Below are 24,498 nucleotides of genomic sequence, written 5' to 3'. Positions count from 1 at the left end.
GAACCAGTTTGACACAAATAGAAGATTTGGGACCCAAACGGAAAACTATGGTAATACTTACATGTTGTGTATAAACTGCAAACCTTAGGACCATTGTGGAATTAATAATTCGGATTAATGGAACTAAGCTGGCATTAACAGAAAACTGGAGTATTAATAACAATGATTTTTAACGAAATTTTACCGAAAATTGTTAGTCAAATTTCCAGGTCAAAAAAAGATAGAGCATTTAAAACAAAACAACAAAAAATTTCACTACTTTTCTTTTCAGCTACATCTGAGCCATATGGTCAAAAATGCTCCAAGCCAAAGAATCAGCTTGACACAACAGAAGATTTGGGACCCAAATGGAAAACTATGGCAATACATACGTGTGTGTATATAAACTGCAAACCTTAGGGTCATTGTGGAATTAATAGTTGGAATTAATGGAACTAAGCTGGCATTAACAGAAAACCGGAGTATTAATAACAATGATTTTTAACGAAATTTTACAGAAAATGGTTAGTCATTAGGCAGCATATTTTGATGCAAAATCAACTGCCTAGCATAAATATACAATATTGCCTTGCCTGTAGTGCTTTCAGAAGCAATGTTGAAAAGGAGATTGAACTTCAAGTTTATGTAATCTAAAAGCAATTGACACTTTTCGGAAGATTTTCAACACAGAAACATTCATTCACTTTGCTCAAGTCATGGTTGTCTGTGCCAGAATCGCCTCATTTGGAAGATCCCGTGAGCCTGTTGGAAACGCTACAAGATCACAAATGATCTTTAAAGTACTAGAGAGAAAGCCTGTATTTAATACTAGCTTGCATTTCACAGATGAGGTATAATTCACCCAATGCATTCATTGATACTTCAGCTAATGTAATATTTAATTTACATCTCAGACTAAGAGAGTCTGTCTTGAAATTATAGCTGAATTTAAGAAAAAATGTATACTTTTTTTTTCCTCTAGACAAATATACTTCAGGATCTTGTAATGTACCAACTTGGAGGAAAAGAAATCCACATGCAAAAACATTCTCAAAGTTTAAAATTACCACTCAGATAACTGTCTGATAGAAATTTTTACAATTCAGTCTCTTTAGTAGAAGTAGCATGTCTCTCCCCACCTGGAAAATGTAAAATAGGTCTTTAAACTTTCCCAATCAAAACCCACAAGATTCTAAGTAAAGCTGAGTAACCTGAAAGAGCAGTTAATAGTTTTGATTGTTTGCAGACATGTAATTTTGCCTGTAATACTAACCAGGGATTTCTAATTTTTTACAATATTACTGATATGAGCACAAAATATGTACCTGCCTTTTAAGTAAGGAGCTACAAGCAGTGGGTTTTGGCTTGTAGCACTGGATAAAGCACAGTAGAGACTATACGAGTGTGATCTATTTGCCTCTCTGATTAATTCCTTGTGAAGCATCTGCAAGAGCTGAACAAATATCAGCTGATGTCCAAATTCATAAAAGGACTCAGGCTACAAAACATTCACAAGATACCCTCAGGACCATTAATACATTTTACAGCTGTCTTGAAAGCAGAGATTAGAACCTCTATCTCACGTCCCTTGAATGAATGGCCAAACCTTTAGTCTGCAGTGTGTGCTTCATTGTGCCATTTCCTTCTTATCTCCCATGTCTGTGTCCCCCACAGATGTAACAGTGACTTTGCTCTGCAGCTGCACAGTTCAAAACGTGGACTAGCAGAGCATCCTCTTAGTTCTTCTAAGCTTAGCCTTCTAGCTTGCTATAAAAGTGCTTCCCTGAAAGGGAAAAGAGGCAAGTTTGAACCCTGATGAGCACTGCCCGTTCCTGGGTAAATCCTTATAATTATAAGCCTTACAATTTCACGTAAAGACAAGAACCCCACTGATGCAATGAACCACAGTATTCTCATTTCCTCCCAACCTCCACACTTTTTTTAATACTTCTCAAGGAAATTAGACATCCTTTATTATAAAAATTCAACTTTGCAAGGATGATTTAGTAATAATCATTTTTGCAACAGCTGTAATCATACAACAAAAGTGAGAACTACATAAAACATGGGTTCTAGTCAGCATGAGAAATCGGCATATGGATCTTCCTTATTACCTTTATAGGTAGTTACGTAACAGCAGGTTCCGTCCACCTTTTCAGTAGGAATTGCATTGTATATGTCTGCCTCTAACGCCTTTCCACTTACAGTTTCAGTGGCCAAAACGTTAAATGGCTGAAAAGAAGACAGGCATTTTAAAACCTCGTCATGTTGATGTTACTGCCTTGTTCTCATGTGCATTCTTACTCCTCACAGATGGACTCTCTAACTCCAGTATTACACATTATATTACTGATTTCTAAAACTATCTAAACACACCAATGTTTCTTCAAGACATGACAGTTTGGAAAATGCTCTGAGAAAGAACAAAGGCAATCAATTTGAAAACTCTCTCCCTCTTTTCCAGTCTCGATTAGGGTTTAGAGACAACTTTGCCTTCCACTTTACATACTGCATATCAACTAGAAGGGTTCCAGTCCAACGCTGCGCAATTTTGAGATGTGCCTTCCTCTATTACGATGGCAATAGAAACTCATCATGACTAGCTGCTCCAAACTTGCAGTTTGGAGCTGAAAGTCAATAGCACCACGCTACTGCAATACACAGACCAGTGGAACGCAAGGCAGCAAAAGCGTCCTGCTGTTACATACTTAGTATGAGTGCTGTCAACTAAACCCTCTTCCACCTAAAAAGCACAAAGAAATAAGTGATCTGAGGGTCTGAAACAAATATCCAGTCACAACTAATCCAGATTTCTAGGAGGACTTTTGTAACAGTTTCACTGCAAACATGTTGGAGGTCTCCAGCTGGACAGGGGACTGCTACCCCAACCTATCCCGACACTGCCTTTGTCATCTCGGGAAGCAAATCTCTCGACACTCGGGTCTCCCCCTACCCACAGCGGGTCACGCACGGCCGCTGCTGTTGCTGTTGCTGCTGCTGCTGCCGCCCCCCCCCGCCGTACGGCTCTGCCACCCGCGGCCCAGAGACCCCCTGCGCCCGGCCCCGGCCCCACCGCAGGGACTGCGGCCCCGCCTGCCTCCCGCCCGGCCCCGGCGCGCCCCGGACACCTGGCGCTCCCGCTTGGCCGACGCCTCCTCCTTCACCTCGGTCACGAACAGACACGGCACCTTCCGCTGCACCGCGCACCGCCGCCTCATGGCCCCGACCGTCCGCACCCGTCGCCGGCCCAGCGCCGAGCCCGAGCTGCGCCTGCGCCGCCCGCGGTGCCCCACGGGAAATGGAGTCCGAGGCTTCCCGCCCGCCGGGAGCCCTCGCGACGCACCTGTGCGCCGGGGAGGGCGAGTCGGGCCGCGGTCGCCTTTCTCCAGCAGGCGGCAGTGAGGTGGTGGCTGCGCTGACCTTCGCTGCTCACGCCGCCCTCCGCCACCCAGCCCGGCCGCGGGCCTGTGGCAGCTCCGCTTTCCGCACTGGCGGCTCCCGCCGTGACAGGGCCGCCCGCCCCAGCTGTGCTCGGCGCCGGGCTGAGGCGACCGCCCGAAGGCGCGCCGTGGCGGCGGCGGTTAGCCGTTGGCGGTGCCGTTCCCCTGGCCTGGCAGCCTTTCCTCGGGGTCTTTTTTGCTCTCCAGGGTGCCAGACGCCCGGTTCTGGGGCATGGATGGCCTGTCCCCAGGGTGTGGGGACTGCTCTGTGGCTGATTGTGCTCCGTCGGGACCGCTGCCTCTGGTTGTTATCCAGGCCATGTGCCTTGGTACAGAGCCCTTGAGTCTGTGGTGGGTTGACCCCGGCTGGAGGCCAGGTGCCCACCGAAGCTGCTCTGTCACTGCCCTCCTCACTGGGCAGGGGAGAGAAAATGCGACGAACGGCTCGTGGGTCAAGATAAGGACAGGGAGAGATCACACAACAATTACCATCAATGGATCAAATAGACTCGACTTGGAAAAATCAATTTATTACCAGTCAAATCCGAGTAGGGTAATGAAAAATAAAAACTAAATCTTACAGCCCCTTTCTATTCCTTCTCTCTGGGCTCAACTTCATTCCTGATTATCCTCTACCTCCTGGCCCGGAGCAGTGCAGAGGGATGGGGAATGGGGGTTGCAGTCAGTTCATCACATATGTTTTCTGCCACTCCTTCCTCCTCATGCTCTTCCTCTGCTCCGTGTGGGGCCCTTCCTATGGGAGACAGTCCTCCATGAACTTCTCCAGCAGGAGTCCTTCCACAGGGTGCAGTTCTTCAGGAACAGGCTGCTCCACCGTGGGTCCTTTCCACGGGGTCACGCATCCTGACAGCAAACCTGCTCCAGTGCGAGCTCCTCTCTCCACGGGTCCACAGACCCTGACAGGAGCCTGCTCCAGCACGGGCTGCCCACGGGGTCACAGCCTCCTTCAGGTACATTCACCTGCTCTAGCATGGGGTCCTCCATGGGCTACAAGTAGGTATCTGCTCTACTGTGGACCTCCACGGACTGCAGGGAGACAGCCTGCCTTACCGTAGTCTTCACCACAGCCTGCAGGGGAATCTCTGCTCTAGCATTTGGAGCACCTCCTCCCCCTCCTTCTTCACTGACCTGAGCATCTGCAGAGTTGTGTCTCTCACATATTCTTACTCCTCTTGCCAGCTGCTGTTGCCCCGCAGTTTTTTCCCCTTCTTAAATATGTTATCACAGAGGCACTAACGCTGTTGCTGATGGGCTCAGCCTCAGCCAGCAGTGGGTCCATCTTGGAGCCAGCTGGCATTGGCTCTATTGGACACGGCGGAAGCTTCTAGGAGCTTCTCACAGAAGCCACCCCTGTAGCCCCCCTCACTACCAAAACCTTGCTGCACAAACCCAATACACAATGAATTCTTCCTGACCGTATCTTCTTCCGTGCCTTATGTAGGCACAGCTATACAGATACAAAGAGCCTCTGTTTGGGCAGCTCTGGGCAGTGTTAACGCTTTCTTTCTATGGCTGCCTCTGCCCACTGACAGTTCGTTATTCATGGCCCTCATCAGCTTTCCTGAATTTTCCTTTCCCTGTGCACCCCAGTCAGTTGTAGGCCTTACGGAACTGTGATAGCCTTTGCACATTTTTTCTCTGTTCACAGCTCTCGACAGTACTCCCCACCTTGGTCCCAGTGAGCAGTTTCACTCTGTACTTAGGTAAAGCCATGCCTGTAGAAATCTCCATCCAAAGAAAGAGGTACAGGAAGGAACACGTTGGGCACAGGGATCTCAGTTAAGAAATAGTCAAATGATAAGGTTTGTCTTTGTGGTTCAAAGATTTGTTTCCATGACCACAGTTCCTGCGATGAGAAGTTGGGTGTTACTTAAACCCCTCCAAATGGGTTTGTTCCATTTGACATTAAAGAAACACCAGAACGGGAGATGCTTTCAAACAGTTCGATTTTCCATACTTTGAATCAATGGAGATAAAGGAAGATGTTCAAGTGAGACAGGTCCCATAGCACCATCAAGCTGATGTCATGAGCTGGAGGAGCCGTTGGCAACTGTCAAAATGAAACATTCTATACTGGCTAGCAACTGCCTTTGTCGGTTCAACAAGCCTAGAGGAGGTACCACCTCCTTCGTTCAAGTGTATTTTGCTGTTAGTTGGAGTTTTGTTTCAAAAAAGAAGCACAGGTAAGGTTCTGAAAGTCCAGTTTTTGAAAGAAAACTGCTGTGTTCAGGATAAGATTGCAATTTACCTGAATGTTGATTGCTTTAACGTTTTCGTGTATGTTCTGCCAGTGTTAAGAGAGTGGAGAAGCCTAAGAGGTGGAAATGGCCGCAGCTGGAAATGACCGCAATTTCCATTTTTATTCCCCCTATGCACAGGTAAATGCTGGAGATTTTAGTGTGGTTTGTATCCTTGATTTTCTTGATATATCCGCGTTGAAAGGGAGGTTTGTTATGTAAAGTGAGAAGGTGATACATCACTCTGGCTGGGTCATGGCCACATCTGTAGCTCAAATTATCTGATTTTTGGAAGTGGTGAGAAGAGCTAATGATCTAGAATATGGACAATTTCTCCTGTGAACTGGGCTCTGATATGCAAGGAACATATAAGTTAGAAATTGTGCATAAAGATCACTCATCTCTTATTGAATCAATGTTAGGTTGATTCTGAATGAATAGGCCATGTTTATGGTTTCTGCTTATAGCAAATACCTGAATTTCTGCAAAATCAATTATTTACAGCAAAGTTCTTCAAAATGGGTTTGTCCTTCAAAGAAATATTTATGTTCCACCTGGTGAACAGGTGGGTTAGGTGTAGGGCTTTTTTTTCTTGCATCCATTGTAGCATCGGGGATTTAGTCTGCCAAATCTGTACAAGGATTACAAGATGCCAAATTTTTAGCTTTTCAGTTTTTGTTGGGAATCTGTCTGGGTTTTATTTCTTACTCCTTGTTTGCCCATAGACACATGTCCCTTATTAGTAAGAGAGTACTAGCGTAAGATTTACACTCCTACAGCAGACTTTATTTGAGATTGACCTGATTATCCCATTGTGCAGGAAAGGAAACTCAGCCACAGGTCAATTAAGTGACTCAAATTGGTTTTCTTCCCAGCACCTCACGAAAAGTCTGCAGTGCAGTAAGTAGACTGCTTTACTCCTGTTCTTATCTGGAACTGTGTTACGTCATGAAAGCTTCCTTGACCTAACTCAAGACGGCGTTAGAGGTATCTGGAGCTTAAGAGAACTTTGAGGATCACTTTAAATATTCTAAAACATCAGAAGGAGGTCCCACAAAATCACAGTCATATGTTCACAGCAGTACACCATGTACTAACCCATTTAGTCCATTTTTATTGTTCTGTTTACAAGATCTGAAAATACCTGTTTTCTCCTGCAGCAAAAGTACGGCAACATCTCCTGTTTCTGGGAAACACAACCCTCAGGCTGTGTGAGGATCAGTTGTGCGTTCCGTCATAGCAAACCTCGTATTATAAATGGACTTTTTTTGCCACCCAGTAACAGTGAGTACAAAATATATTCTAAACAATTTGTTCATGACAGTAAGTGAATACACAAAAATGGTCTTCCAGTGCTTACTTCCAATGCTTTTTTTATTAAGGTCAAGAAATGTGCCATAGCAAATCAGTCAGGTATGATCTGCTATCCCAGCTATTTGAAGGCAAAGATGAAGTCACAAATGGCAACATAGGTTGCTGAGATCCATGGAGTGAAGATATTGCTTTACTTGGGTATTTGCTAGATTAAATCTCTCTAGTAGTGAAAATGGTTAGTAGGCAGGAAATCATTTAAGAGAAATGAAAAGTAGCGTGTGTGGTGAGGGGAAGAGGTTGGTAGGGCCACTAGTAGCAATATCTGTTGACAGAGCACAACGTGTTACATGCATGAAACCCCCCTTGTATCAGTACCATCAGATTACAGTGATGTGTGTGCAGGTGTATTTCCAGTTCACCATTTTGAATAAATTTTTCAGGCTTGAACATTGGATGCAGGCTACTGAAGGACAGTAATAGTGTGTAATATCTGAAAAACAGATTGTTTATGGAAAAAAGCACCATTACAAGTTGTGTTTTTTTCCTCAGTCCTTTCTAAGAGGAGCTCTTGCCTACCAGGATTCCTGGTCAGCAGCTGGAACCTGGGACAGGCTATGGGTGCAGGCCACAGAATCAAGACGGAAGTCAGAAGTCGGGCAGAAACAGGAGTGAGGGCAAGTCAGCATGACCTGTCACAGATGCATGACTAAGTGGACTAAAATACAGTTGTTCATGGGCCTTAACTCCAGAGCTGGAGGCAAGGTGTCACAAGAATCCAGAAAGACCTCTAGTCAGATGCAAACACCTTCTCTATGTGCTCCACAGTAACACTGCAAACATTAAAACTTCAATTAGTCATTTTAGAAATCTTGTTAAACTAATTTAAGTTGCATTTGCCTTACGCTACCCGGAGCGAATAATACCCTTTTCTGGACCCTGAAAAAGGCTCTATCAACTTGAAGTGTTGTATCTTACTTTCTCTTGCATGAGATACAAGAAATCTGATCAGCAGGAGTGTTCTTAAAATGGGTTTAATTGGATAAACATGCTGCTCATAGGCAAGCAAGAGGTGCACGAGAATAACAACAACTGGAATAAAAGTAAATGCCTGTGCTTCATCTTATTTCTTTAAAGCTGGAAAACATACCCAACTTCAATCGTTTTAATATAACACACAGAATCCTGGTTGTATCTGTAGTTGCAAATTGGTCAGCTTGAACAGTGCAAATAGACTCACCATTTTTCATCCTTTTCAGTCTGCTGCATTTCCTGGCCCTCAGAAAATGCTATCCTAGTACTGAAATAGTTTTGCTGCAAATATTATGGATAGATACAAATTGCTAAGGAAAAGAATCTCTGCTCTGATTTTCTTCTAATTAAGTGTAAATGATTTTCATAAACTTCATGTTCTTTCTCCAAATCTACATTTTGTACTCAGTTAAGGGATTTGTAATTCAGAAACTAATAGAAACAAAAAGTCTACAACCTAAAACTGGATATTCCTGTGCTTAGCATTGCTAAATTCTTGAAAATTGCTGCCGTGAGGAGTGACACAGGCCTGCCCATTATACAGCATGTTTAAAATATTTTCACAGATGGGGTCCTAAACTCATTTACTCACTTCAGCCCAGTTATTACTAATCACGTTTCCCTGTGTTGTAAATATCTTAAAAGGGACTGGAAGAAAGAAATTTGCGATTCAAATTAATCTATCCAGCAGCTGGAAGAGCTACTAAGCCATTTTTTAAAAGCGTAGAATGATCAAAATGTTCCTCTTTTTAAAAGGTGTTATTCAGCAGTGCCTCATCTGTCCATTCACAGGAGCTGGTACCTGTGTTTTTTAATACTTTCTGTAGCTAGAAGATGCTCTTTAGCCAACTTTTGCAGAAGATTTTTCCTAAAAGGCACAATCAGTCTATTTAATGATTCCTTCAGTATGATAATGATTTCAAAACTATACCTGCTGGCCTGAACCTGGATTTAGTTCCCTCCTAATAAAATAAATATCATGTTCTTTTCTGCAGATGCCCCATTGCAATTGAGTGTCCAAGAAGGGATTCTGAGTCCAGCCCATTGTCGAGAATCACTTAGAAATCAAGAGAATATTTTAAGACCAATTCACCCTCCGCTGATTATAAACTTCAATGATGAAGAGGAGGAAGAAGATGAAGAGGAAGAGAACAGTAAGCAGTTTTTTCTTTCTTTTACAAGGAAGTAGAAAGGGATTTTCCAACTCTTGCAATGTACTTCACAACTGATTTATTATAATAATCATTACATTTTTACAAAAGAGTTGTCAACAAGTTTTTGAAATACTTTCTAGCAAATCCCCAAAATATTAGAAGTGGTAGGCACCAGATGTGACTGAGGCATTTTCTAACTCCTGTGAAATTCGTAGCTGTATATTTCACTAGGGTATAATTCACATATCTCTTTTTCATTAAAGAGAGTTTAAAATCTGATCCACAATTCGTACGATGTGATCCACAATTCAGATGGCCATCAAATACTCTTCAACTTTTCTCAAGATTTAGGGACAAAATTACAAGTTCAGGAAGTACTTCTTTTCTGGGAAAGAAACTTTTGAACAGGGGCTGTACACACTCATCACTGAAGGTGAAGTCACAGCTTTCTTTACAAAAGAGAGCTGTGTGACTTCAACTTAAAAGATTTGTTCAACTGATTTCCTAAACTCTGTAGGCAGCCTCATTTTATTACAGAAGTTACCCTTAAATCTAGCAAAGAGAATCCATACAAAACTCCTCACTAGTTAAACTGAATGTCTATGTGTATATATTTTTTCATATATATAAAGTTTTATTTATTTTTTTAAATGTAGTTAAACCATTGACTGTATCTCACTTGGAAATGAGAGATTCCTGGGGAAGGAATTAATTGCACATTCCCAGAAAGTGAAAGTGAGAGAACGACCTACTCTCACACATGCGCTCTGCAAATTACTGTGCTGGTTCTCAGGCAGCCCCAAGTTGCTTTTCATTTTCCCCTTCAGCTTGTCTGGCAGGGTGGCCTGTAAGTGCTTCCTAACTTGGTTTCAGTCTGAGTAAGCCACATGAATTTAAACAATATAAAAAGTAGAGCTTTGCTAACGTTAGTAGCCTTAACAGAGACAAGTAAGGAGTACTCACTTCACCAGCTCTGCTGGCAGACATTACAGGATGGTAACGTTGAGCAGAGGTTTTGTGACAAGCAGTCCCTGGTGACCTGTTCAATCAGAAGATTTCTTTTCGGGTGTAAATGAAGGATTATTTTGAAAATGGGTACTGAAGGTGTTTTTGAATCTTTTTAAATCAACAAACATTAGCTTCTTAATCTGTGTTGTAATTGCAATTCCATTGCACTTGGAAATACCTAATAAGAAGGAATAATTTTTCTGTCCAGAAGCAGAGGTTGCAGTCAGAAAAAAGTAACCTGTGACTGAAATGAAATTCGTTATGGTATTTGATTATACAGAATTGTTGAAGGTCTTTGTATAGATACCCAGTAATCTTTTAAAAATACTTCCTACAGCTGTTCCTAATTGGGTGCCTAAGAGTGCTGAAGATCTTGAAGAGGAAAGAGCAATAAAGGAAATATGCTATAAATCTGGTAAATATTAAAGTCGTCACTCCTTCCTAAACAGCAATGCTGCCAATATAGTAAACTTCAGTTTTTTTTTTCCTTCTTGGGATATGTTTAGGAGAGTATTACAGGATTCAGTACCCTCAGGAACACCAATCAACAAAAAACGTCTCTTCACCTCGGGAAAAAGAGCTGTTACCCTTGGAAGCTACCAAGAGAGACTTGCAGAAAGGCAAGTACTTTTCATCTTCTTGGACAACGTTTACCACTTTTTAAATTACTGTTACAGGGAGAAACTATTACTTACTTTTCCCCTCCTCCCTGCTTTTTTTATGTAGTGACAATAATATATAGCATATTACAAAGAGCATAAAAATACTTAATTTTTCCCCATATATATATATAGTGTCACACACGTGGCGACTACGTACATCCATTGTAGATAGAAAAGGTAGAAATGGGCTATTAACCCAACGTGTACTTTCCTGAGATACACATAGGTGTTTCACATAATTTTTCTTCATGATCAAGATTTATGTAGTCTAATTTCAACTATACTAAGGTTAGGAATGTATTTTAAATCCAGGCTTTCTGTCATAAATAGAGAGAGACAGGCACTCTTATGGGGCTATCATAAGATAGTGCCAAAGAAAGATGAGATGACTCGTTTTCCCAGAGGTGCTCCAAGCTCTCTGCTGGCTGTCTTGGGTCGGGTGTCTACATAAAGAAATGTAGCAATACATTAAACTTTTCTATAATTAAATTTAGATTAAATAAATACCCCCTTTAAGAGTCTTTTATAAGATAGTAAGAAGAGTGTTCCATTTTGTTTTGAGTGTTGGGCTTTATCCAACATAATTAAGGTCAAAGGAATACAAATGAATGAATGTTTACCTCCCTCATTATGTTTCTCCAAGTGGCATGACTGAAAAAAATCTGTATTTGTGACATACTACTTTTAATAAAAAAATAATTATTGTTTATTTTCACAGTGGTGTAAATTTCAGGGAGAAAGTCTTGGTAATACAGTTTTATGTAAAACAGATTTGAATAGGATGATATGCTAATAAAAAAATGGGAAAGCAAAAATTGTCTCTATGTCATGCTCTTTTGACTGACCACTCTTGCCAGCCTAAATTGTTCAATAGGATTGGGTAAAATTATTTTCTTATTATTTCTACGTTTAAATTGTTATTAAAATAGCTTTGATAAGGTATTTCTGGCAAGTATTTAGACAACAAACAAGAGAATCAGTAATAGCTTTGATAAGGTATTTCTGGCAAGTATTTAGACAACAGACAAGAGAATCAGTAACAAACATATGAATAAAGCTTCTAATCTATGTATTTATTTGTCTTTAGATACATTCAGAAAAAAGGGTAGAGAAGTTTCCCCAAAACATTTCTTGAGTTCTCTGAGGTTTTAGGTACTTCCAAGATTTTGTGCCATGAACTCTGCTAGAGGAACTATAGCTCTTTTACTCTACTTTAGGGGAATGATACTTTTAGAAACAATTAACATGTAAAAGCAAGTGCCACCCAAGAAGACCTGTTTATGAAGTGGGAGATTAGGCTTTCAAAACACCAAACATTTTGGGGTAAGAAGATCTTGCGTGCTTTTTGAAAAAGTAACTATGTGTTACTTTAATCCCTCAGAAAGAAACCACACTCAGCTGGTAAAGGACCATCACTGTAAAGAAGTGAAGAAGAAATGGATTTCTGAGGAGACAAGAAATTTGCCTGATACAGTAACAGTCAAAGGTGCTTTGAGAAAACAGTTGGCTTATTCATTTTTATTTACTAAACTGTTAGATGATTTAACACTGCCTAGTTAATTTCGGCTCTTAGTGTCAAAGATGGACAATCAATATTTGGATTGGACTATCCACACAGCACGTTTTTTAAATCTTGTCTTCCAGCATCCCATCTCCTGCAATATGTCAAGTTTTGAGGAACAGCACAACATCTTTGCTTAAGTTTGTTTTTTTTTTTTTCACTTTTAGGAATTCACACTTCAGACCCCAAAGTAAAACCAAGGTACCAACAAAGGGGTCAAAGCAGGAATGAAGAAACTGCTTCTTCATCTCCTTATGTGAGAGAAAATGGAAAAAAGACTTATTTAAATTCAATAGAACCTCGAAGATCACCATATATAGTCTACCGTAGTGCCACTGTCACCCAAGAACCAAAGTTCAAGGGATCAACAGGTGGGTTTCTGCTATACAAAGAATTCTTGAAATGCCTCAAATATGCCTGTCTGTCCCATGCTGCTTTCAGTTTTGTCCCTGCAGGTGCATATCAAGTTATTTATGCCTAAACATGGGCAAGAGTACATTTGATCCAGCATAATTTTCGGAAGGAGATTGCAGCAGTATCCACAGACAGAAATGTCAAACCTTATAAAGGTTTACAACTAGTCAGACAGAATATTCATGACAGTAATTTAGCCACCTTCGTAGCAGACATTCATTTCTCTGCCCAACAAAGAGGGATAAAGACAATGACGTGCTGATGTGCACTAACATGCTGATCCCCACTATTTACAGCATCTTTTATGTGATTTATTCTTTGGCAATATTTAATAAACCTTAGAATAGTCCACCTCTAACTTCTCCATTTACTCTAAATATTGATAACAATAGCAGCAGCAGTAGTAGTTTTGCAGTAGGATTTCCGTTTCCTCTCAAGAAACATTTCTTCTTCACCTTTTTTCCTCCCAGCAGCGGACAAAGGAGTGACCTCGCTTTGCGCAGTATTTTTCCACAACTAGGATTTCACTGGAGTTTTGATTGTGATGGATTTCTGCTTATTTTCATTATTTAGGATTATTTTTCATCTTGAATAAACAAGGGCATGCATCTTATTCAAACTTATGCCCTCAATTTAAATAGACTGTAAATTTTTATGATGTATATTATTACATTTTCCACACGATTCATATTTGACTGAAGACTGAAGTCACTCCTCCTGCCATTCGTGCAGGATGATATTTTCAGTCATCCTTTTTCCATCTTTGAAAGGCTCTGCTGTCCTCTTGATAGCACGTAGTATGTCTTAATTCTGACAAGAAGCCTACAGGTGGGATTCTGAGTCTTGCATCTTTCTTTCTAGCAATCTGTTTCAGATTTCCTTTGCTTATTAACTTGCTATTGTAGCTTCACACAATCTAGTACGTCATTTGGGGTTTATTCACCTTTCTACTTTCCATTTCCACGGCTTCTCTGGATCATTGTGTTTTTTCATCTCTCACATCATCAAGACATTTAGTGGTAACTAATTTAAATAATCATAAGTTAAGGAAGTGATTTCATCTTGCCAGTTTCAGTCATCTCTCTTTAGCTGGGCTGAAACTCCATCTTCAGGTGCCTTCCTGTATTAATTTCCAATAAAAGGAACCTCCTTTAGAGAGAGTAACCTCTGCTTTCAGATGAATAAAGTTACGTGAAATGAATACCAACATCACCACTTTGTCGTGGGACAAATAGTTGTGGAATTTTTATTTTCTTTTTTTCTTTGAATGTTTGCTATGATTAAATGTGGACAGACTGGTATAGACTGGTTCAGAGGGAACATTCTTAATGTGAAGAATACATCTTATCAAATTTCCAGGTCAAAAAAGGATAGAGCATTTAAAAAAAAAAAAAGGCAATCAGCATTTTTGTCATGAGAAGGATCATTGCCATTTTTGCTACCTTTCTTTTCAGCAGTACCTGAGCCATATGGTCAGAAGTGCTCCAAGCCAAAGAACCAGTTTGACACAAATAGAAGATTTGGGACCCAAACGGAAAACTATGGTAATACTTACATGTTGTGTATAAACTGCAAACCTTAGGACCACTGTGGAATTAATAATTTGAATTAATGGAACTAAGCTGTCATTAACAGAAAACTGGAGTATTAATAACAATGATTTTTAACAAAATTTTACAGAAAATGGTTAGTCATTAGGCAGCATACTCTGATGCAAAATCAACTGCCTAGCACAGGAACATAATATTGCCTTGCCTGTAGTGCTTTCACAATCAGATGTAAAACAAGATTGGATTACGGGTTCATTTAATCTAAAAGCTCTGCAAAAAGAGTGGGCAAACACAGCATGGCACATCAGCGAGGGCATGGCCTGGCAGTTTGCATAGCAATTCAATCAGAAGGACGTGCAGGAAGGGCGTAGTCACACTACCATGTCAAGGGGTGAGTTCAATTGGTGGTCATCACCCTCTCAGAAGGAGCTATGGTATCCTCCCAGTGGAAAGCCATGTCCTTTGCACTTTGCAGAAAGGATGTGGCAACCCAGACAGAGCTCCCACAATAACATGCAGCCATACAGGTCTTGGGCTGGAAGGAGTGCCAGGTGGCAGTAGTGAGAACAACTGTTGAGTTGTGACCAAGTGGACAATCTGCTTAGCCTGGTGGCAGAGCTATGAGAGGAAGTAGAAAGCTTAAGGAGCATGAGGGAGTTTGAGAAAGAGAGAGACTGGTGGAACCATGCTCTGCCCTCCCCGAGACAGAAACAGCAACAACCACCAGGAAAAACCCTAGGTCAAGGGGATCCTGTATCCTCCCCCCAACAGGCTGAAGGCAGTCACTTAAAGGAGAGGAGTGAATGGAGGAAAGTCCACACTCTGGGCAGGAGGCAAACCCCCTCCCTGCCCATCTTGCCTTCCCAGGTGCCTGTGTATAACAGGTACGAGACACTGGATGTGGAAGGCCAGTCAATGTATGATGATGTAGATGACAGTCCTTCTTCACCAGAGGTGCTGCCAAGGTCAGAAAGGCCTACCCCCTGTATCATGACCACCTCCACAAGGAAGAAAAGATGGGTAATAGTTGTAGGTGACTCACTTCTGAGAACAGAGGTCCAATACGCTGGCCAGACCCTCCTCTTAGGGAAGTCTGCTGCCTCCCTGGGGCCCGAGTTAAGGACATCACTAGGAAACTTCCTAGCCTGTTATGGCCCTTGGGTGATTACCCATTGCTGCTCTTCCATGTGGGTGGTGATGAAGCCACAATGTGTAATCCAAGGGCGATCAAAAGAGACTTCAGGGCTTTGGGAAGGTTGGTAAGGGAATCTGGAGCACAGGTTATTTTTTGACTCTCTCCTCCCAGTTGCAGGCAGCAACATTGGAAGAAATAGATGAACCCAGTCTATCAATATGTGGCTCCGTGGCTGTTGTCACCACCACAATTTTAGATTTTTTGATAATGGGATAGCCTACATGGCACCAGGCTTGCTGGTGTCAGATGGGTTTCACCTTTCTCAAAATGGGAAGAGGCTCTTGGCTCACAAGCTAGCAGGCCTCATTGCCAGAGCTTTAAACTTGGCTTGATGGGGGAGGGGAGTAATATCAGGCTTGCCTGTTACAAGTTGGTGTTGTCCTTCAGGGGTCCATATTGGGAGTACTATTTAATATCTTTATCAATGACGTAGACAGTGGAATTGAGTGCACCCTCAGCAAGTTTGCGCATGACACCAAGCTGTGTGGTGAGGTTGACACGCCTGAGGGACAGGTTGCCATCCAGAGGGACCTGGACAAGCTCAAGAAGTGGACCCATGTGAACCTCATGAAGTTAAACCAGGCCAAGTGGAGGGAGGGTCCTGCATGTGAGTCAGGGCAACCCCTGGTATAAATATGGGTTGAGAGATGAAGGAATTGAGAGTAGCCCTGCTGAGAAGCCCTTGGGGGTATTGGTGGATTAAAAGCTCGACATGAGCCAGCAATGTGCACTTGAAGCCCAGAAGGCCAGCTGCATCCTGGGCTGCATCAAAAGAAGCGTGGCCAGCAGGTCAAGGGAGGTGGTTCTTCTCCTCTACTTGGCTCTGGTGAGACCCCACCTGGAGTACTGCATCTAGCTCTGGAGCCCTCAGCACAGGAAAGACATGGACCTATTGGAGCGGGTCCAGAGGAGGGCCACGAGGATGATCCAAGGGCTGGAACACCTCTCCTGTGAGGACAGGCTGAAAGAGTTGGGGCTGTTCATCTGGAGAAGAAAAGACTGGGGAGACCTTATGGTGGGTTTTTAGTACTTAAAGGGGGCCTACAGGGAAGACAGGGGCAGACTTTTTAGTAGGGCCTGTTGTGATAGGACAAGGGGTAATGGCTGTAAACTAAAAGAAGGAAGATTTAGACTAGATATAAGGAAGAAATTTTTTACAATGAGGGTAGTGAGACACTGGAACAGGTTACCCGGAGAGATGGTACATGCGTCATCCCTGGAAACATTCAAGGTCAGGTTAGATGGGGCTCTGGGCAACCTAATTGAGTTGAAGATATCCCTGCTCATTGCAGGGGGTTGGACTAGATGACCTTTAAAAGTCCCTTCCAACCGAAACCATTCTGTGATTCTGTGATTCTATGATTCTATGCCTTTGGGAAGATTTTCAACACAGGAACATTCACTTTGCTCAAGTCAAGGTTGTCTGTGCCAGAATCACCTCATTTGGAAGATCCTGTGAGCCAGATGGAAACGCTACAAGATCACAAATGATCTTTAAAGTACTAGAGAGAAAGTCTGTATTTAATACTAGCTTGCATTTCACAGATGAGGTATAATTCACCCACACAGATGAGGTATAATTCACCCAATGCATTCATTGATACTTCAGCTAATGTAATGTTTAATTCACATCTCAGACTAAGAGAGTCTGTCTTGAAATTGTAGCTGAAATTAAGAAAAAATGCATATGTTTTTTTTCTCTAGACAAATATAATTCGCGATCTTATAATTCACCAACCTGGAGGAAAAGAAATCCGCATGCAAAAACATTCTCAAAGTTTAAAACAACCACTCAGGTAACTGTCTGATAGAAATTTTTACAATTCAGTAGAAGTAGCATGTCTCTCCCCACCTGGAAAATGTAAAATAGGTCTTTAAACTTTCCCAATCAAAACCCACAAGATTCTAACAAAGCTGAGTAGCCTGAAAGAGCAGTTAATGGTTTTGATTGTTTGCAGATATGTAATTTTGCCTGTAAAACTAACCAGTGATTTCTAATTTTTTACAATATTACTATTATTTTGACAGCAGAGCCAAGAAGACATGGAAGTAAATAGAAAAGGAGAACGATATGTAGAGAGGAGAAAGAGATAAAGTGAGTGCATCAATTTACAAGAAAAATCTAAATTGAAATAAGAAAATTATCAACTGGAGAAAAAAATATGATAAAACTGCAAACTCAAAAAATATGATGGAGAAAGAATACTGTAACGTTTCAAAACTGATTAAAAATTTGAAAAGTATGTTCTCTATGGTTACATATTCACTAAGTTTAATCTGTTACAAAAATTTGACAGTTGAAATTACTTTTACAGACTATGACTGTACACTACAAGACTGATAGTAAAAGATGTCCACAGAGAGGAAAAAATCCCTAAGCAGAGCCTTCCCCTATTTTATTTGACAGATGTTTTAATGCATAAATACTATTATGAATAAATACTATGAGTTTTACTTAGCAGTTTCAGAGGACTTTTAATGTAAACAGCAATAGTAATGCGTTCTAGAAACTAGCTGTTTTGGTAGGAAAGCCAGATTCTTTTTGGCAGGACAGCAGAACTGTTCTAGGAACTAAATGAACTTCACAACAAAACTTTCAGAATTAACTGAAATGTGCTTTTACACACATTTTAAACTGAAGTATAAAAGATTGGGTAAAGACTGAGAGGAAGACTGATAGGAAGGATACTTTAATATTGCTTTCTGAAGAAACAAACCTTATACTTAATTGTTACAAGTACGTGACTTCATATCTTTGTCTCAGACATTTTTCTGGTTTTGCATTTACCTGACCTTTGGTCATTCTTAGAACATAATCAGTTTTGGAGGAGAGCCCTTCAGACTTCCTTCTGTAATGCTGGGATCCAGTAATTATCTTGTTAGCTCCCGTAACTGTGACTATAAAAGTGTTTTGCTTCCTTGGAGCCTTTTCTTCATTGTGACTGTTTAGAACGTGAGGATGGATCAGACACCTTCAGGGTGCCTTCTAGCTGAAATGATTCTGTCATTCTGTGAGAAGCATAGTCATACATTTCTCTACCCTGCTTTATTGAGAATATCTTGCATAAACCTAGGGTGGTAATGGTGTGATTTTTATTCTATTTAGAAATCTAATTTTTAATCATTGAAACTTAAAAAACACTGCAGTAATTATAAACATGTATGCAGCTGGGCATCACTTTCCTTAACTGAGAGAAGAACAGAAAAATAGTATCTGGTGTAGCTGAGAGTTAGAAAATGTACAGAACAGACAAGAAACATATTTTTAAAAGCAAGAACTAAGTGTATTGAAAATGTTTCCCCCTCTCTAATTAGACAGTGGAGTTTCAAATTGTAGCACATGATGCCTTGCAGCAACATTTCAAAGGCAATTTAAAATTTTCATTCTGAGGGATATTGTGTCCGGTTATAAAAGGCTTCCTCCTTGGCCTTACCTTTATCTAACAGTGCATCGAGAAGACATTCTCATGTGAACATCCATTTTGTTTGACAGTAGAAATGAGGAATAGAGTTGGCTGCTTTGGGAAAATCCTGTAAGAGCCCAAATGACTAAAATGGGGTGACTTTTCCATGGACAGGATCTGCAGGGTGTGCTGGGCCATGGTCAGAGGCCTATTCGGTGCTGCACAACTTGGGGTTCCCAGCATCTGAAGGGTTGTATGATTATCTATACTATCCTTCTTTTCTTTTTAGTGAGATCTCCAAAAACCAGCATCTTAAGAGATGCTTTGTAGAATCTGAGCACCTTTCCAACTGGGGTCATGAAGAACTCACACCACCTGGTGCAATTCAACCCACCTCCTCACCCTAAAAAGACAAGCCAAAGACAAAAGAAAATCCTTTTCTAGCATCTTAACATGCCAATATTCCCAGCAAAGGATCAGGCTAAGTGTCAGGCCCAGCTCAAGGGAAAGACAAAGAAATGCAGGAAGAAGAAGGACGTGGCCGTGAGGGCAATACTTGGCTGATCTGGGATTGTTGTGGAACCACAGCCTCAGTACATTATCTCTTCCCTTTTGACTAGAGCTTCCTGTAGAGAAATTACAAACCCAGCAAGTCACAGATACTGAGAAATACCTCATCATTGTACAATAAATGCATGGCTCAATGAGATAATAACAGTTCCTGTGAGGTGTTAACTACTCTTGATTGAAAGTAGAGGAACGGAAAGAGATCAGTGCTTTGTGTGATTAAATTCTTATTTAAGATTTCCTTTTCACAACTTCAAAGGCACTAAGATCCATGAAAATAATGAAAATACATATGTGTTTTCCAGATCACAGATTCATCCCCTATTATGTTACTTAATCCCCTTCTGCCTGGTTGTCTCTGTCATTGGGGCCCCAAAGAGGAGCCAAAGAAAATTTAGGATATTCAACATTATATGCAGTCAGGCACTAAGGATTGCATTTCTGTGTTTTCATGTACTTGCTGCATGACAGATCCCCCCACACTGATTTAAACTAATAGTACTTGAAAATAAGTCCTGAGATAATGAGCCAAAGATCAGAGGCAGAGGGCTACTGAAGGAGAGTTGAACTTGCCGTGGTATTATGTATGCATACACATAATCTGCGGCTGAATTGAAAGGCCCAGGGAAAAGAAATGATTTGTTGCTTTCACCTTATGCATGATAAAATATGCTAATGTTTTTCCAGATGGTACTTCTAAAAGCACATCAGACATCTAGTGTAGGTGAATGATAAGAGATAGTAAACAGGTTAATAGTGGTACCACCTGTATTTTATTAAAAGTTTGCGAAGCTTCCAGCCTGAGATCCTTCATTCCTGAAAGAACTTACATGTCTAAATTAAAACCACTAACTCCCAGCATCTTTGCAGCACTGATATTTTAAATAAGCTATTTATTAATTAAGGTAGCAAAGTTCATCTCAAATCAGCACCCGAATGAGAAAAAAAATTGGTTGTTGTAAAATAAAAACTGAACATAACTTGCCTGGGAATTGTAGAGATTGCTTAAAAAAAATATGTATTTTGACAAATTCTTCCCAATGAAGATTTTTTTTATTAAAGCTCCTTTTTATAGCAATACTTTGTGTAAATATATATATTTATTTAAAAAAAAAAAAATCTGTGAATTATTTAACTGCCTCTGCAGTCACTAGGGGTCAGTGCAGTCACAGGAATGAGCTCGAACAACGCCCGGGAATGAACCTTCATTAGAGTGCGCTTGATTGCAGCTCTCCAGAGCTAAAGCCTCTCTGCAGTGTTCTGCAACGGCTTTAAATTAAAAGAAAAGACCCCAATAGGCTTGTTATGCTTCCTAATGGCCAACTCAGGGGAGAGGTACAACAACCTATATTCAAAATCGCTAAATAGCAATTTTTTGTCTCTTCAAACACAGTAATAAGGTGACCCTACTTCTCCCTCATCCTACATGCTTTCCAAAAGGCATTTCTGTTACCTCCTGATCTGGACAGCCCTCACCACAGCTTCTTCTCAGGGAAACAGTCTTTGAAAAGACGTGTTCCTAGACTAAGCATCTCATTTAACCTTTCCAGTCTGGAAACCTCTTAGATAATTTTAAATGCCTTTGCTTTTCACATTCTGTTTTCTTTTCACAGGTGAAAATAATGATAGAAACATGCTACTGTGGTATGTAGTATCTGAGGCACTTGAGAGTACAACTACTATGCTTAAAATACAAGGAAACTCCTGCTGCTTCTTTCCTGGTTTTATTTCTTAAGAAAAAGAGAGTTAGGCAGAACTAAATATTAAAATTTACAGGACCTTTTGAGAAGATAAGGTCAATATCCAAGACTCTTTCCTTGGTTTAAAAACACATACACAAAAGACACTTTTGGTTGTTTTATGACACATTTTGCTTGCCCTGGACAAAACAACGTCTTCAAAGGTTGATAATCTTGTTGCTCTGCATGCATGATGAAGGTTTATTAATGAATTTCCACTGTAAGGATAGAATGTGCTTCTTACATCTTCACAACTCCTTCTGCCCCCCAGGAGAACTTGCAGAGCAGATTTTGAAGATTATACTCCTTACAGGAGTATGCATCAAGCACAGCATACTCTGACATGACCCATGGTAATTCTATTGACTTCAACACAATTATTCATATTCTTAAATTCAAGTATATTTTGACTGATCACAGCAGAGTGGTTTCCAAGGTTTCCATTGCAGTATGCACTGCAGCCTGCCAAATTGATATTGCTTTTGGAGATAAACGAGGATGTAAAATCCAGCGGGACTTTGACTTCTGAAGTGAAATTTGCAAACTGGGCAAATATAGTAGAGAATTTTAGGAGGAACAATAAATTATGGAAACCTGACAATCATTTGCAAGTTAGATAAAACATGCCTAATACCATCTCTTTCAGTTTGCCAGTGACAATCAAAACCTTTGTTCTGTTGGCATAGGGAGTACCTGGTGGTGAAAGGAAGACAGAAGTCTTGAATAGCTTGTGCTCATAAGTACCAGACAATTAACATTCAGAAATGAAATATTTGGTTTAGAGGATTATTGGGTTTATTCTGTTATGTTTCTATCTGTAGGTCTTTCTCATAGGCCAAAGCACATGTCAGCAGGAATAGTTCCAGTATAGCTTGGATGGATGGACTGCTGAAGTGGACACTGATATGACTGCTCATGTCACTGCCAGCTGTCAAGAGAAGCCTTGAGGCTGTTAAATAGCTAAAACTGAATAGTTTGTGGCTGTATTATTGTGGCCAGTATAAGGAATTGAAAAATCTGATAACCAAAATATTTTGCAAATTACATAGAATTGGATCTTTGGGAGAGGGAGTTGTTCAATGTTTTGTGAAGTGACAATCATCTATTCCTTAGTGAAAATGCCACATGACAGTAGCACTGAGATTCCTGGTACACTAACAGTAAAATTACCTTCAGGTAAGGCAGCTGTAATGTTTCAAGTCTGGAAACTGGCAGATGTTTAGCATTTCTTACCTTGAGGCCACAGATACCTGCTGTTTGATTTAAGGCATTAGAAAAACTATCAGCATGGCTTGAACTGAAGTTGCTGTAGAATAAATAGCCACAGCAGTTGAATTCTCCTGATTTCCTATTGTTTTATTTGCCTTAGAGTGCACTGCACTATTTTAAAGTGACACACCTCAGGGATTCACAGCAGACTCTCCTCCGCTTATTCCAGCATGACTGATCCAACATTTGGTTTGCTGGAAAAAGCTGTTTTAAAAGCCATTATTTTAAAATCCCTAGGATGGTACACACTAATATTATTTAAAAGCCAAGGAATAACAGTGCATAAGATCTACTCTAATAGACTAGTAACCATGTTTTATTAGGGTACATAATGGAAATAGGTTTTAGCTTATCAGATCATATCATTAATCTCTCAAGAATTTGATATATGACTCTCATCAGAGCTGCTCCAGAGAAAACCAATCTCTTAATTCCCGTGTAAACTCCAGGCAAACAGTTGCAAAGAGCTAATGTCCTGAAAAGGTTTCCTGAATTTTATGTAAATATATATATATATTAAAATGCACACTATTTTACTGTTGCTAAAAGTACTATTTTCCACATTACATGGTTTGTTTTGGTTACCTTCTTGTACTGTAAATTCATTACCTGTACCTCCTTTTTCTCAGAATCTACAAGTGGCAACGCTTGCAATTTGTACTCCCTGCATGTGTAGGATATCTGTGCTGATTGAAACTCTACAGTATGGTAAACTATGATTTCTTCAAGCAGATTACCAATCCAGATATCCCAATAACCCGTTTCCAAGAGTGACCAAATGAGTGTGCTTCAGGGAAACTGCAGGCATTTCCAAAGCAGGGGAATAACAAGCAGTATGTGCATTGGAAAGTTTCTTTGTTTAGTAGTGATCTTAGGGCTTAAAGTGAGTGATTTTTATTTTCTTTGCAAATTTATTTTCCTTGTGCCTAATATAATTGGAACAGCGAGTTCCACAGCTTTTTTTTGTGTGTGTGATGCACTAAATGTATTTTTTTTTTAAATCAGTTTTCAACTTCTTGACTTTCCTTTCCATTAAATGATGTGCCCTTTTTCTATAAACAAGTAACTACACTGAAGATAGACAATTGGTATTTTTATTCTGTTAAAAATTCTGACATTTCAAAAAGGTTATAATTCAATATTTCATTTTGTACACGTCGTGTCCCCTCCACTCCTTGTAATTTTTGTGAAATCAGAGCATTTTGCTATCTCATTTCTTAGGAATTTTGTGATGCCATTATGCCTGTGTTCCCCTGAATCCTGCAAGGACAACTTTCCACAGGCTGTTGTCAAAAAACTAGGTGTCCTGGTTTGAGGTAAAACAGAACCAATTTTGTTCAGTAACTTCGCTTCTTAGCTGGGCCTCTCTAACTACATAAATTAACTGCATATTGTGCAGACAGTGTTCACTCTCTCAGAGTGGTAACACCTATGTTTATGGCTGATGCCCAGGCATGGTGTGCAGAGAGGCTCCTGCTTATACTTATTGCCATAACCCCCAAGGCCAACCAACTTTGTTATTTGCCCCGTTGGAGGGTCGGAAGCGGAAAAGCATAGTGGGGTCCCACCTGCAGGGAGGAGCGGACAGGACAGGTGACCCAAAACTGACTAACGGGGTATTCCATCCCATCTGCCTCATGCTCAGTATAAAAGCTGAGGGATCAAAGGGTCAGCCCTCTTCCTTCAATGGCCGACGTCTGAGGAGGACTCTGCCTGTGATCTCCATCCTGAATGCAGATCCGGAATCCAGTTCCCATCCGTCCCTGAGTCCAGCCTGGGACTGCCCCAGTGCCAGCTGGTGACGTGATTGTCATCTCGGGAGCTTGATACAGTTTTGTATATATTTCATTATTTCTTTTTATTTTATTATTAATATTTCATTAAAGTAGTTTAGTTCCTTCTAAACTCGTAAGTCTCTTTTTCCTCCTCTGCCTCTCTCTTTGAAGAGGCGTAGA

At 40.7% G+C, this 24,498-nt stretch overlaps 1 protein-coding gene across 1 annotated transcript; it reads right to left on the bottom strand.

Annotated features, from left to right (window-relative positions):
- Positions 1-1,629: 1,629 nt before the first annotated feature.
- On the bottom strand, positions 1,630-3,205 carry LOC309685421 (RNA ligase 1-like). The gene is made up of 3 exons (XM_082498309.1): positions 3,108-3,205; positions 2,094-2,211; positions 1,630-1,762 (listed from the first exon to the last, which is right to left on the bottom strand). Exons 1-3 carry the CDS (start codon positions 3,195-3,197, stop codon positions 1,731-1,733), a joined length of 240 nt encoding a protein of 79 aa, XP_082354435.1. The 5' UTR covers positions 3,198-3,205; the 3' UTR covers positions 1,630-1,730.
- Positions 3,206-24,498: the final 21,293 nt, after the last annotated feature.

This window comes from Vanellus vanellus, assembly GCF_965231255.1.
Source record: "Vanellus vanellus genome assembly, chromosome: 1".
Taxonomy (NCBI): Eukaryota; Metazoa; Chordata; class Aves; order Charadriiformes; family Charadriidae; genus Vanellus; species Vanellus vanellus.
The sequence above is the reverse complement of the archived record's forward strand: the minus strand, read 5'-3'. Positions and strand labels throughout refer to the sequence as shown.